Source organism: Engystomops pustulosus, chromosome 4, assembly GCF_040894005.1.
Source record: "Engystomops pustulosus chromosome 4, aEngPut4.maternal, whole genome shotgun sequence".
Classification (NCBI taxonomy): Eukaryota; Metazoa; Chordata; class Amphibia; order Anura; family Leptodactylidae; genus Engystomops; species Engystomops pustulosus.
This window is the reverse complement of record NC_092414.1, coordinates 41,974,807-41,989,166: the sequence shown is the minus strand read 5'-3', so window position 1 is coordinate 41,989,166 and position 14,360 is coordinate 41,974,807. Positions and strand designations below refer to the sequence as shown.

The window sequence follows — 14,360 nt, the reverse complement described above, 5'->3', positions numbered from 1 at the left end:
GCTATATTTTTAATAAAAGCTTATAAAATCCCTGAATACAGTATATTAATATTCCCTACATTATATTTGAAAATAAAGTGAAGAAATAGTTACACTTTTACTTTATACTTACGAAGCCTTTTTGGTTCCTCCTTGACCTCTGAAATGTATTACACTTGGCCAAGTAGGGAGTTATTTATCTTTTGTCAGACTCCCTGTGATACATCTGTAAGTGCCTTTGAGGCTGCCTTATTAAAGGAAATCTACCATCAAAATCAAGCATGATAAACCATGGACCCTCAATCATTGATCCAGGCACCGTGACGGTAGTCATTTTCTTATATTGGTTATCCATGACCTTCCTCCTTCTAAAATCAACTTTTAAAATTATGTTAATGAGTCAGAGGCACTATCCTAGCCCCTCTGTGATCTGACTTTATAAGCTGTTACACTGTCTCCCATTGCAGGGGGAGTGTTAGATAGTGCTGTTAACCCTTTAATAAATCTATGAGCAGTGTCTGATTTTTTTTTTTTAATAATTGAAAAAAGTCACAAGAAGATGCATCAGATACACATACACTGGAGGGGGTGGAGTGACTTAAATTTGGCTTGGCACTGCCAGTGGTTCTACGTTTAAGACACTATTCCTGAGTGGTGGGAAAAGGCTTGCCTTATGAGAAATGTCTCCCATATTGCATATACTGTACATTAAGACCCCAGGTACCACTATACATGGTGGCAGGAAGCTATTTGTTCGAATGGCAGCTAGCATACAGCCACCACAGAAAGAGCATTGTGCATGGCACAGTATGCTAAGTATACACATATGTCAACATACCGTGCCACCAGAAAAAAGATAGAGCAAGTACTATTTTTTGCTGTATGTACAGCCTGGTTGCACAGCTCCCTACGGTAAGGGGTAAGGATCTCTCACTTCAGCCGAACGTATACATCCAGGTCCCGGCTTGGGCATAGCATGCGTGTTACTGCATGGTTCCCTTTGGAGATGGGAGGGCTAAGGAGTTCTGACTTCAGCCAAATGTATGCTACGCCCAGGTCTCGGCCCGAGCATAGCATACATGTGGCTGCTTGGCTCCCTATGGAGAAGGAAGGGGGTAAGGAGTTTGCACTTCAGCCAAATGTATTCTACGCCCAGGTCCTGGCCCTGGCATAGCATACATGTGTGTGTGAAAGCGACCTAAGTAACATAATTGATTTTATTGTTGATTTATTTTTGTTTTTGTATTTATAGCCAACTAATCCAAATAGAGGTTGGTTTGTATATCCCTTTGGAGGAAATCCATGGTGGGTATGCCTTCTGTCTGGCATTCCAGCAATATTGATAACAATCCTTTTATTCATGGATCAGCAAATTACAGCAGTAATCCTTAACCGCAAAGAATACAAGCTAAAGGTAATGGCATCATTGAATAAATTATTTTCTATACTTAATTATGTCTAAAAACACTTTATGTCGCTAACATTAAAGGAAGCAGAGATCTAAAAAGGTTTTGTTCATAAAGGTGAACATTGATCTTCTCCTTCATGTACTCTGCCCCAGTAACATTATGGTACCTTGGAAACAAGCAACTAGCTGCCTCCTTAATTCTTATATTTTGACACCTACCATATTTTTCAGACTATTAAGATACTCCTTAATATAAGACACACCCCACTTCCTCACTGCCTAGCAACTGGCCAGGCAGCACAAAGCATGCACAATGAGAATGGAGACGTCTCAGAGCGCAAGACATAGGGAGTGAACACAAGCGCAGGAAATACTTGATGCGGAGAGCTGACGTCAGCGATGGGAGACAGTGATGAGCCTGTGGGAGGGAGGAGGAGGCACGGGAGCATGGTCAGGAGGGTTTGGCAATATTGGATCTTCCTGACCTTTGGACTATAAGAAACAGGCACCCAAAGTGCGTCTTATAGAAAAATAAAAAAATGCATCAATTTTTGCAGTAATCTCAAACCCTAATATTCAAAAATTCAGGCCTCATATCAAATCCCTAAGAATTCTTCATTTAGAATTGATACTTAACTCCTTGAAGATCAAAAACTCCCCCCTCCCTCAGTTACTAAGATACTGCAGTCTTTCCCAAGAAGGGAAAATACATTTTGGTGCTTTGGTTAAATATAGAATGCTTAAATTAAATGTCAATTTGCAGATGAGAATACCCCTTTAAACATTACAACCAATGGATGCACATCCTGAACACATATAGGGAGATTTATTAGAAGTGTCTAAAAGCAGTACTTTGCCTTTGGCAACCAATCAGAGCTCATCTTTGAATTTTTAAAGCTGTGGAAAAATGAAAGCTGAACTATGATTGGTTTCCATGGGCAATAAGAACAGTTCTGCTCTCAGACACTTTTGATAAATCCCCCTGAATAGACTTCCCTGCAACCTCTGGCTGAGTCTTGGGTTGGCAAGCTGGACAACTCCATCCACACCCACAGTCTAAGAAAAACTCAACAGGAGCAGGACCCAGCACAGTGATTGCAAGATTCTTGCACTCCCCTTAAAGCGGTGTTCCCAAAAATATAAGATTCTCAACTCCTAAGTTACTACCCAGATGGATTTCTACATCTGCCTAGCCTAAGTTCTGCATGGGTCCCCTGTGCAGGGAAGAGCAGTGAAAATGGAGTAAAATTGGAAAGTAATGCAGTTAAAAAATTATCTTTATTGTGTAAACATCAATATTAACTGTAAACCAATATTCAGATTAAATATAGTGCCCAGATTAGTCCCAACCTTAAAACACAGACCAGCAGCAAAAAAGTCCAAACCCTTGATCAGCCTCCACACCTATAATAGCTATAGACCAATAATAATTGCAGACATCAGAGTCAATTCACTTCCAAAACGAATCCAAAGTTATGAAAAATGAAAGCCACTAATACTCAAAATGTGTACAAACTCCATACCTAAAATAAATAAAATATAATAGAAAATGCAGAAAAGTAGAAAAGGACATCAAGTAAGATAACAGAAGAAATGCATTGTCTATCTATACAAATGTTATGTCTTATACAATGCAGCAATTAAAACCTTTTTCACACATAAATATTTGACTACATGTGTTACAGTAAAATTCATTATTTTTCAGAAAGGTGCAGGACTTCATTTGGATTTTTTCTGCATCTCTTTATTGATCATTCTGACATCATTTATGGGTCTTCCATGGTATGTGTCTGCCACGGTAATCTCTCTAGCACACATGAATAGCCTAAAAATGGAGTCTACACTGTCTGCTCCTGGAGAACAGCCACAGTTTCTGGGCATCAGGTCAGATTTCTTTTTTGAAATGTGATGTAAACTTTTGCACTACAAAAAGCTGCAGCTATTTATTAAAATTGACATTACAGTCACCATGCTTCAGATTCCATAATCAAATACATTATTACTATGTGACTAAGTACTCCCTACAGTGATAAATGTGATATTTGATAAATGTACATTACTTTGGTTTACTTTTAATTATGGACTTGAGATGGTGTAAAAATAAAAAAGAAATGATTCTTACCTTAGTCCTTACCCCTGCTCCAGTGTACAGATACCCCATGGTGACATTGCATTGGCATTTCTGGATGTGGTGTAGATTAGAATGTAGCAGTAGTTCTTTGTTTTTTATAACACCTGGTGTATAGTAAAATTAAGAAAACAGACAACCCACGGAGATCAGAACAAAACTAAAGTCACTACAAAAACAATTCAAAGTCTAACCCAAAAATCAACAACTTACTGTATGGACATGATTCAACCCCAATTTTATGAAAGTAGACAGGCTCATGTAGCCCGTTACTGTAGAGTTAGGCTGCATACACGTCGGAGTCGCTGGACAGGAGGAGAGATGAGCGCTGCGCACCCCTGTCCCCTCCATAGAAAATAGAGCTGCATGGTCGTTCTTACGGCCAAACCTTGGTCTCCTTGGCTTATAATTGCCTTATACCTGTATGTACAAGGAGGCTTCAAGAGTAAACAAACTACATAGAGAGCTGCATGTACAGTATTTCTAAAATCAGTAAAAGCTGCACCAGGAAGGGGGGTGTCAAAATGCCCATTTGGCCCCTCTACACAGTTTTAGAAGTGTGTAATTTCCAAAATAAGGTTGGTTTTTCCCAATCTTCTGATATTGGTTATGTTTAATCTTGCCTTAAAAAGCCAAATATTAAATGATCAATCGCAAACTTTTCATTAAAACATATTTTTTTGTTTACAGAGAGCAAAGAGTAACTGGTTTAGCAGTCTTCATCCTTACTGGAATGTCTGTGTTTTTGTCACCAGTCCTTAAGGTATATTTTTATTTCTAATGTTCAAAAATAAATGAAACAAATGAAAGCTTTCTAGGTATATAAATGTGTGTGTGTATATAGACAGTTAGTTATAGATATATTGGTACCGTATTTTTCGGACTATAAGGAGCACTAAAAATCCTTAGATTTTTTAAGAAATCAAAGGTGTGCCTTATAGTCCAGTGCCCCTTATATATGAACCGTACTTACAGACAACAGCTGCCTTGAACTATGCACAGGTCTGCCACCTGCTGTTCATTCACCCTTATAATCAGGTGCGCCTTATACTCTGGTGTGCCTTATATATGAACCTAGATGGTTTAGCAGGCATTTATTGATGTACTCCAGTGCGCCTTATAGTCCGAAAAATACTGTATGTGTAAATATGTATGATTGTAGCACGTGTGAGTATACAAAGATATATGTATATGCTATGAGGTCCTACCTCTCTTAATTACGCTCCTGGCAGGCTCAGGTGGGCTAGAATCTTTCTAGGCAGGTGTAAGTTGCAAGCTGACTCACAAATATAAATTATACATCTATTTATTAGTTCAGTGCTTTGCAAAAAAACTACATCTAAAAAAGTTTCAGCTCATTGTACGTTTGTGCCTGAAAATGCAGACACTGCTATTTTTTTTTTTAACTGCCCAATTTTCCTTCTTCTTCCTTTTTTAGTTTATAAATTGATATTTACTTTATGTTTTCACCTGGAATTGAATGTGCACGTGGCGCTGTGCCAGACTAACCTGTAAAATACAACTGAGTTCCTGAAAGAGGTTCTGAATAGAGGGAACACAAATGTAAGGTCACTTTCACATAGCAGGTCAACATTTTTGTGCATCAGTATTTGTCAGCCAAATCCAGCAATGGGTCAAAAATATAGAGGATAACAATTCTTTAAATTACACTTATTCGTTGTCTTCTCCTGGTTTTGGCTTACAATTAGTATTCACTAGAATACTGCCATATGAGAGGAGAAATACAGATTTACAGGGTAATCCAAATGATATTATATTTCTAAACTGTATTTTATAATTCTAACTTCTTTACTTTGTTTTTAGTATATACCAATGCCTGTGTTATATGGAATCTTTCTTCATATGGGTGTGGCTGCTTTAAGAAGTATTCAGGTAAGTACAGTAATTGCATTTCTAGAGATGAATTTCACTTAACCAAGACCTTATATATGTAATTGAGTTAACAGATAGCTGAGTGTTAGGAGGCAGAGGTTTATCAAACATGGCATGTCCGATCAGAGTAGAATTTAAAAAAAGTGCAGATAATAAGCTTTGTAAATTTATTTAAATTTATTTACCTATTTGTGAAGCCAAATGCCAGAGAAATTGCAAGTGAAGTTTAAACAGTTTTTTTCTAAAATATAAGCATTTATCCGCTATCTGGTGGTTCACAACCATTTATGCAGAACTCTGACCAGCCAATACTAAGTCATACATCAAATTAAGGATAGTATTTGGCTTCCATACAAATATAGGCTGGCATTCGCCCTTGGCAGGGCGAAAATCTAAGTCCCCTACCTAGTCTAATTTTTTTATTAAATGGTTCGACATTTGCTGCCTACATAGAGTACTAGAACCAAGAATCTTGGACATCATGGAACCTTTCCTCTTTACACCAAGTTAAGTTCTTAAAAAGTACACATGTATGAGAATTTCAGGACTTTTGTTCCTCTCTTGAATATCCTTGGATCCCAGGTTTCGGCTCAAAACTCATATAATAATGCACTACAGCAGACACATGGAAAATTGGATTGAATTTTGGGCACCTGTGTTTAACACAGATGTATAGGGACTGAACTAAAACAAGTATGGAGGTGGACAGTGAATGGGTTTATTTAATGTAAAAAATAATAGCTTTTGAGAGTTTAAAACAATGTACAAGTACTTGAATGGACAAAACAGACCATTAACAAGGTAACATCCCTTTGAGCACCATTGTGAACAGCGATATGATGGAACTGCTGCCACAGTATGATGTGCAGTTTTTACATTGTATACCATTTGTGAGGGAAATTTGGATTTTATGGTAACTAGATTCTTTGAATGGGATGTTGATAAAAGGCTTTATTTAGACTTTGGCATAGAAATTCTTAGGCACACCACTTGACAGTTATGAGTCACAGGTCCCACTGCAGTTGGGTGCCAGGACTTTATTATATCCAAGACATACAAAAAGAAAAAAAAAGAAAAACTTAATAAGATTTATGCCAATTAGCTCATTGTGGGGAACATTTCCTTGCTTACTGTATCATGGTAGTCAGAATAAAACCCTGGATAAACGTTCCTTCTATAGGTATTATCCACCAAATTAAATTATCCTCTTAAAGAGAACCCGTCATGCAAAATAACCCCCCTAAACTAAATATATTTTCATAAACTGCCATTAGAGAGCATTGCCTCTATCCCTTTATTGTCCCTCTACATGCCTGTAAACCTAAGCAATGAGGTCCTAAAGCTGTATGCAAATGACCTGTGAAATGTCCAATGAAGCATTAGCATATTCAAGCTGTCCACTCTATTCATGAGTGGGAGGTACAGCCACACCCCCAGTGCATGACTGACAGCCTGTATAATGATGTGAGGCTGTATAATGATGTACTTCCTGGTGCTGGTGGCCACGCCCCCTGCAGCCTGTGTGTGCATGTGTGTGTGTATAGGAGAGATACAGCAGCTCCAGGCAGCCATGTTACAGCAGAACATGTCAGATTCATGTGTAGCTGATGTCTGTGTCTCTGTATATTAGGAGGATGCAGCATGTCAGCAGATGCAGCACAGATACCAGCAATACTTTACTATACATTACACACAGACATGAGCAGGGGGAGGAGAGGGGAGGGGGAACAGGGGTGACATCACTGCCTCTGACCATGTGACCAGCCTCATTTACTTGATAAAAAATATGTGATTTTACAATGAATAATGTATGAAATAACTAGATAAAGGCTGGGATGGGATCCTTGTGAGCTGCTCCAACAGGTAGAGGTGACAGGACAAGTGACACAGACCTGATGACAGGTGTCCTTTAAGGTTATTTGCAGATCCATGCCGGTAAAAAAAAATGTATCTGTGTTTTAAAGACAGATATCATTTATTATGATAGACAGAAAAACTGGACAAGAGAATCTATAAAATGGGCACTATATATAATCAAGAGGGGCACTCTATATAGTTTGTACACAAAAATCTCTTTAAAACTGGGTTTGGACCTCATTTTGTTTTATTACTTTAGTTCACAGAACGGTTGAAACTACTGTTTATTCCACCTAAGCATCAGCCAGACCTCATATACCTCCGCCATGTTCCACTTCGGAAGGTCCATATCTTTACCATAATTCAGCTTACTTGTTTGATCATCTTGTGGATACTGAAGTCAACTGCGGCAGCAATAATCTTCCCATTGATGGTAAATATCCTATATTGTCAATTTAAGTTCACCAAGCCATGCTATCCAGCTCTCCAATGGTCTGGTGGACAACGCACTGGCCCCCTGTGTAAATAATTAGGGGTAGTAGCTTCCTTAGGAGGTACTGGTCAACTTTTTCTTATTCTTTGCAAGGTCCGTCATGCAGAGAAATCGCTTTTTAAAAATATAAGCCAAGCGCCTTCAGGCTCCAGACACTCATCAATTATTAATGCTCCTTGTAATCAAAATTCATATTCTGTCCCTTCCATTGCCAGTGTCTGCAAGTCTCGTGCATGACCTTAAAAGGTAAACCAAGCACACTGACATACTGGTGTGTGCCCCCTCTGACAGGAACCGCTCTAGTTTAAGCTTCCTATGCCCTTGTTTTAAGAAAAGAAGGGTTTTTAAAATCATGCAAATGAGCCTGAGGGCATCCATTTTCCTATGGAACCCAGAGCCCCTCAGGCTTATTTGCATAAATTTAAAAGCTTTTTTTGTTAAAAATAGGGCATAAAAGTACAGCAGAAACTGCTAGAGGGGGTGCACACTAGTTTGTAATTGTGCTTGTTTTACAATCCTTGATCCTGGTGTTAGATGTCCATTAGGGAAGATCAATCGTAAGGAGGGGAATAGGCAAGGGGAAAAGAGTGATCCCTTTCTTAAAAGAAAAAATATCACGTGTTGAGGGAACTACATTTTTTACATATTTGGGCAGATTTACTTACCTGGTCCTGTCGCGATCCCGCGGTGCGTTGTCCGACAAGGATTCGGGTCTGCCGCGATTCACTAAGGTCGTGCACCCGAGTTCCTGCATCACTACTGCGCCGAGGTCGGGAGTTCACCTGCTTCTTCCTGGTGCATGTGAGTGCTTGATCTTGCGACACAAATCCGTTTTAAAATTCCACGGTTTGTCCGAATGCGTCATGTTGTCTGACGGCCACGCCTCCTGATTTCTGTCACATGCAAGCTGGCGCCGATGCGCCACAATCCGATGGCGTGTGCCAAAAACCTGGGGCAATTCGGCGCAAAACGGAAATAATTGCGAAACTCGGCGAAACTGGGCATTCGGACCCTTAGTAAATGTGCCCCATTATGTACCTACTTCTGTCTGATTGGGATCCACATAATGATCATTTGAATCAACAGTGCAACTTATTTTTAATTATACCAAATCTAAAAATGTTTTTTGTCATTTACAGCTGTTGGCTCTTGCTGGCATAAGAAAGGCAATGGAGTATATTTTCTCTTTACATGATCTCAGCTGGCTGGATGATATTTTGCCAGAGAAAATAGTCACTGATATTAAACCTAAGATGGAGGATTCAGATTCAACTGATAGTGAAGATGTAAGTCCACATTTTGTAGCTAAAAGAAAATAATTTATTCACTAAATCTACAAGATGGCCTTGATACTATAATACAATCAAGACATAATTTTATTTATGTGTTTTTTTATTCTAGTCTGAGTTGAAATATCAAGAAAAATCTCCTGAAATTAACATTTCCGTAAATTAGAGCTAAAATTGACAAAAAGAAATGGTAAGACAATAATGGTAGTTGTATAAGTATGTAACAGAATAGTTCAAACTAATGTACATTTTATACTTTCTTATTAAACTTTATGATGATGTATCCTAAGTCTAGAATACAAAAATAAAGTAGGGTTGGCGCAACAAAATGCCCTTTTAAACTACCAGCACCCTCAGGTAAGGTATTACATTTCCTCTCCAGAATTCCTTCTTTTATATGAAATCCAATTAATGTGAAAATGAGCAGAGAAGACTAATTTTACCTGAGCTGAGTCGATTTTAGAAGCTGCAGCGGAAATGTCACTTTAGAAAACCCTATATTCAATTTTATAGTGCCATTTGGTTAAGTTAAAGGTAGGAATCAGATTGCCATTGCCAGAATGCTGAGTAAATTCTGCTTTATATATGATAATAAAAATATAATACCATCAGTGTATGTTTAGAGAGCCTTCAAAGCCATTTTCTACATCATTAGTGTGTCATATGACTCTTCTAATCATTAGCATTAACTGTAAAATTAGTCTGTGCCACCACCTCTTGAAATCTTGTGCGGTACAGTAATTAAAGTATCATTATATAGGAACCCTAGAGTAGGAGATGGTAACACCCTTTAATTCTCAGGGACAACATAAGATCTAATGATCCCAAAATATCTTGGTAGTGCCTTAAACACTGCTTTAGAATAACAAAATGGCTTGTAAAGTCATGCAAGTTAAATATGAAAATCTGTGCCACCACAACTCTTCCCAAAGCGGGCAAACCATCCAATACCCAAGTTGGCTTCAACGATGTGCACATGTCGATTTATAGATTGTGGAGGCACAGTGAACACATTGGGGCACATTTACTTACCCGATCCTGTCACGATTCTGGCGATTCACTAAGGTAGTGCGCCCTATGTTCACTAGCTGTCGCTGCGCTGAAGTCCGCCAGAGTTCACGATCCTATCCTGGGTGCAGGTAAGCGCGTGTCAAAAAAAAATTTGGTGCTTTTTCCAAATCCGTCAGGTTTTCCGACAGCCGCGCCCCCGATTTCCGTTGCATGCATGCCGGTGCCGATGCGCCACAATCTGATCGTGTGCGCCAAATTTTCCCTGAATTCAGCAATTCAGGGAAAAACTGCGCAAATCGGTAATATTCTGGACACCCGAAGAAAAATAGCGATTCAGGCCCTTAGTAAATGACCCCCAGTCTCTGCTCCTTACACTGGATGCGGAGAAGGCGTTTGGCAGAGTCCATTGGGGATTGGCCCTGGAGGCTTTTGGAATGTTGGGTCCCTTTCTCTCAGCTGTAATGGCACTTTATTCTTTCCCCTAAGTCTGGGTCCTCGCATCAGATAATAGAGTATACAAAATTTTGGATCCAGTTTGATGATGGAATTGAAATTTCCAACGTGTTATTATAGTGTCATCCAAAGCATATTACAGGTATCTGGGCAAGAAATCAACACGTTTCAAGTAGCATATTAAAGGGCACCTACCACCACAAATCTACCTATAAAGGTAGATCGGGTGGTAGGTGAATCAATGGGACGTGAGGATAGCCCTTTTAAGGGCTAATCCTCACGTCCCCGCACTGTTTTATAAACTTTTATTACCCTAATATGTTAATTTACTTATGCGGCTACTGGGGCGTGGAGTAGCCGCATCTGAGGTTACACGAGGCGGCTACTCCACGCCCCGGTAGCCACATTACCCCTCCTACTCACCATGTTCGGCGCGCAGCTGCTCGTAGCTGCGCGCCCTCGTCCGCCGATCCTGCCGTCTGCGCATGCGCAGAACAGCAGGCCCGCGCCTGCGCGGTCACTGCTCTGAAGCCGGGGCTGCGCAGGCGCGGGCCTGCTGTTCTGCGCATGCGCAGACGGCAGGATCGGCGGACGAGGGCGCGCAGCTACGAGCAGCTGCGCGCCGAACATGGTGAGTAGGAGGGGTAATGTGGCTACCGGGGCGTGGAGTAGCCGCCTCGTGTAACCTCAGATGCGGCTACTCCACGCCCCAGTAGCCGCATAAGTAAATTAACATATTAGGGTAATAAAAGTTTATAAAACAGTGCGGGGACGTGAGGATTAGCCCTTAAAAGGGCTCTCCTCACGTCCCATTGATTCACCTACCACCCGATCTACCTTTATAGGTAGATTTGTGGTGGTAGGTTTCCTTTAAACATTTAAACATGAGCAAGAGCACACTTGTTGCTTGAAATGAGTTCTGCTACAATTGCCTTAACTACTTCCCTTCAGGTAGAAAAATATTCCTCTCTCTATGGTCCAGCACATTATCCCTGACTTTTATTCTTGGATTAATAAGGGTTTGGTAACCCTAGGTTCACTCCATGACTCCCCCCCCCCCCATACTTCCTTTCAGCAAACTCTCCACCAAATGTAACAAAGAATTCTTTAAATATCTTCAACAATGAACACATATCATGCTCTGATGCCTTCTTTTACGATTCTCTTAAAAAATTAAAAGGCATCTCTGTGATCTATGGTGATTTAAAACTTATACCTGGGAATGCCCCTGACTTTGTGTACAAGTGGAAGTGGAGCTTCATAGACACATCTCAACCTAACAATGGAAGGAGGAGTTCTTCATGAGCTCTAAATCGTATCACTGCATTAATCACTGCATTTCCTAGAGATTTCTAGGAAACTAGTATATAGCCTGACCCTAAACCCGCTCTCCTAATTCTGGCATTCCATTTTTATACTTTAGAAAAAAATTCTCTATCCTCCTCCATGAGGAGAGCTAGTTCTATATCTATACTATCACTCTTAGAGATTGTGCAAGGTGGACAGTGTAATGCAGTCATGGAAAAACTCATTGCTACAAGTACAGTCATATTGTCTTCTTGCAACCGCACATGGGCTAAATGCTACCCCTCTAACCTACCTAAGTGGCTCAGACCTCCTGCTGCTTCTATTATCTCAGTCATGACTCACTAGACATGGTGCTATACACTTTGTCCGACACCTATTTTTCCTCTAATATTCAAAATCGGTATGCCTAACTGATTCACTTGCAGGTGCATTTTAGCGGGGAACATATAACTGTTAATGTTGTTATGTTAAAGAGAACCTTTCACCACATTTGCACATATACAGCCAATGACAGGTTCCTATAGAGCTCTATTCACTGATGGATGCCCTTCTTTTAGCTAAAAATAGTTTCGCTTACATCCACAGAAATCACCTTTTATCTTTTATTACCTGGCATAAGAGGGAGGGGGTGTCCTGCTTAGCCAACCCCTTCCATCTAATCCTCCCCATGCCTTATGCTTCCTTAATGGTCACAGTTCATGTCATGTGACCAGAGTGACATCATCTCAGGTCCTTTAGCCTCTTAATAATAGCAAAGTGTGCCTCATGTATGTATCTGACCACATGAAGTCACAGCTGAATTTCTACTTCTCTCCATACTCCATGGAGGCTGCTGTGACTTCATGTGATCATATATATTGTGTACAGTTTGCTATTGTTAGGAGGCTGATAGACCTGCGATGATGTCACTGATCACGTCATGAATTTAACACAAGGCACCGTGTAAAAAAATTGACACAATATTTCCCATCTGTACATAGAGGTTTATATGTCTGTAGTTGAATATTAGCAGACGGACCTAAGTGCAAGGAGGCAGAGTAGTGATGTAAAGAGACACAGAACTGTCAGTCAGAATAATGGGGCATGGTTCACTAGTATCTCTGACTCTTCTTCTCTCTCAGGTTGCCAGAGATGAGTCAGTAAAGCTAATTTGCATATCAGAAAAATGGCTGTAATTAAGGTACAGGGCCCCACTGGCAGCTAATTTTAGGTGATATAGGGATGGCTTTTAACCCTTTATGGGGGGGGGGGCAAAATCTGGTGACTGGTCCTCTTTAAAGTTACGGCTATTGATATCTGAAATTCTCCTCTGATTTGTACTTCCCTGCCTTCCCCTTTACTTGCCCACTCCTCCTGTCACCCAGCCCCCTCACTTCTTCTTATGTATTACAGCATTTACTGCATCAGTGAACTACAGATACACCAGTAGCTTTTTATTAGTAGCTTATTATTAGTATTGTTTTGATCCCTGGATTATTATAAAATTGTTAAATTCCAATAAAAAATGTATTACAAAAAAATCTTTGCCACCACTAGAGGGAATTTTTCTAAATAAATCAATAGTATTTAAATATGGGGTAAACTCCCAAGCTCAACCTCCCAGTGGAACTTGGATCAATACAGGTTTAGCAACCCTAGGTTCATTCTATGACATCCCCTCAATACTTCCTTTCAGTGAAAATGTAACAAAGAATTCTTTAAATATCTTCAACTCTGGCATTTTTTCAATTCATTCTACTACATTTATTATCCCAACATAAATAACCCAAAAATTACATAGTGGGCATTCACTTAAAGTAGCACTGATATCATTTTAATGTTATGTTACACATGAAAATTACTTATGGATTCACTCTACTCTTTTTTTTTTTCTAGTGGGAGAAGATGGACGCTTTCCACCTCTAATTTAAATTTTCCCCTTCTTTGTATTATAATTTATTGTTACATATATTAAAATGAATAAAAGACAAGCCCATAATTTGTTAGAAAGTATATCATTTTTTAGCAAGTATTTATTCTTTGTATGATCATAATTTTAATATTAATTCTAAATTCTTGTTTTACAATAAAGAAAAAGTGAAACTTGAAGTATTAAATGTTTAAAATATTCAGATTTTGACTACATAGATCTTTGAGAGTTTATACACCGTTTTCCATAAAGGCTTTAAATATTAAACAATAGTGCAGCAGTCCTTCCATTTACCTTCAGTATTTATTTTTTGTTCTACTATTTCATATGCTTAGATCTGAACTGGTCCTTAGAAAAAACAATAATTTCTTTGTTTTCAGGAACAGCTTCTCTTATTTACATGGGTTTTCAGATATACAACACCAGACACATTTTATGGACTTGTCTTGTACTGTTTGTTGAAAGAAAGCAGCCATGTTTTTCCAAAACAGGAAAACCTAGTTAAGGCTATGCAAATAAAGATTTTTCTAGTGACATCTCCTTAAGGATTCATCACTCATAACCTTCAGTCTGCAAGAATAAGGGCTCTTTCACATTGGCATTGGTACTCAGCTTCAGTTGCTCATCCGTTG

At 39.3% G+C, this 14,360-nt stretch overlaps 1 protein-coding gene across 1 annotated transcript in view; it reads left to right on the top strand.

The window, feature by feature from the left end:
* The window catches only part of SLC4A9 (solute carrier family 4 member 9), a 57,785-nt gene extending 43,962 nt beyond the window's left edge, over nucleotides 1-13,823 (top strand). Inside the window, exons 15-22 of the mRNA XM_072145784.1 lie at nucleotides 1,232-1,393; nucleotides 3,093-3,271; nucleotides 4,206-4,278; nucleotides 5,340-5,408; nucleotides 7,525-7,698; nucleotides 8,898-9,044; nucleotides 9,160-9,237; nucleotides 13,695-13,823. Of these exons, the coding sequence (XP_072001885.1) occupies nucleotides 1,232-1,393; nucleotides 3,093-3,271; nucleotides 4,206-4,278; nucleotides 5,340-5,408; nucleotides 7,525-7,698; nucleotides 8,898-9,044; nucleotides 9,160-9,213 (858 nt within the window). The 3' untranslated portion in view covers nucleotides 9,214-9,237; nucleotides 13,695-13,823. The remainder of the gene's footprint in view (nucleotides 1-1,231; nucleotides 1,394-3,092; nucleotides 3,272-4,205; nucleotides 4,279-5,339; nucleotides 5,409-7,524; nucleotides 7,699-8,897; nucleotides 9,045-9,159; nucleotides 9,238-13,694) is intronic.
* Nucleotides 13,824-14,360: the final 537 nt, after the last annotated feature.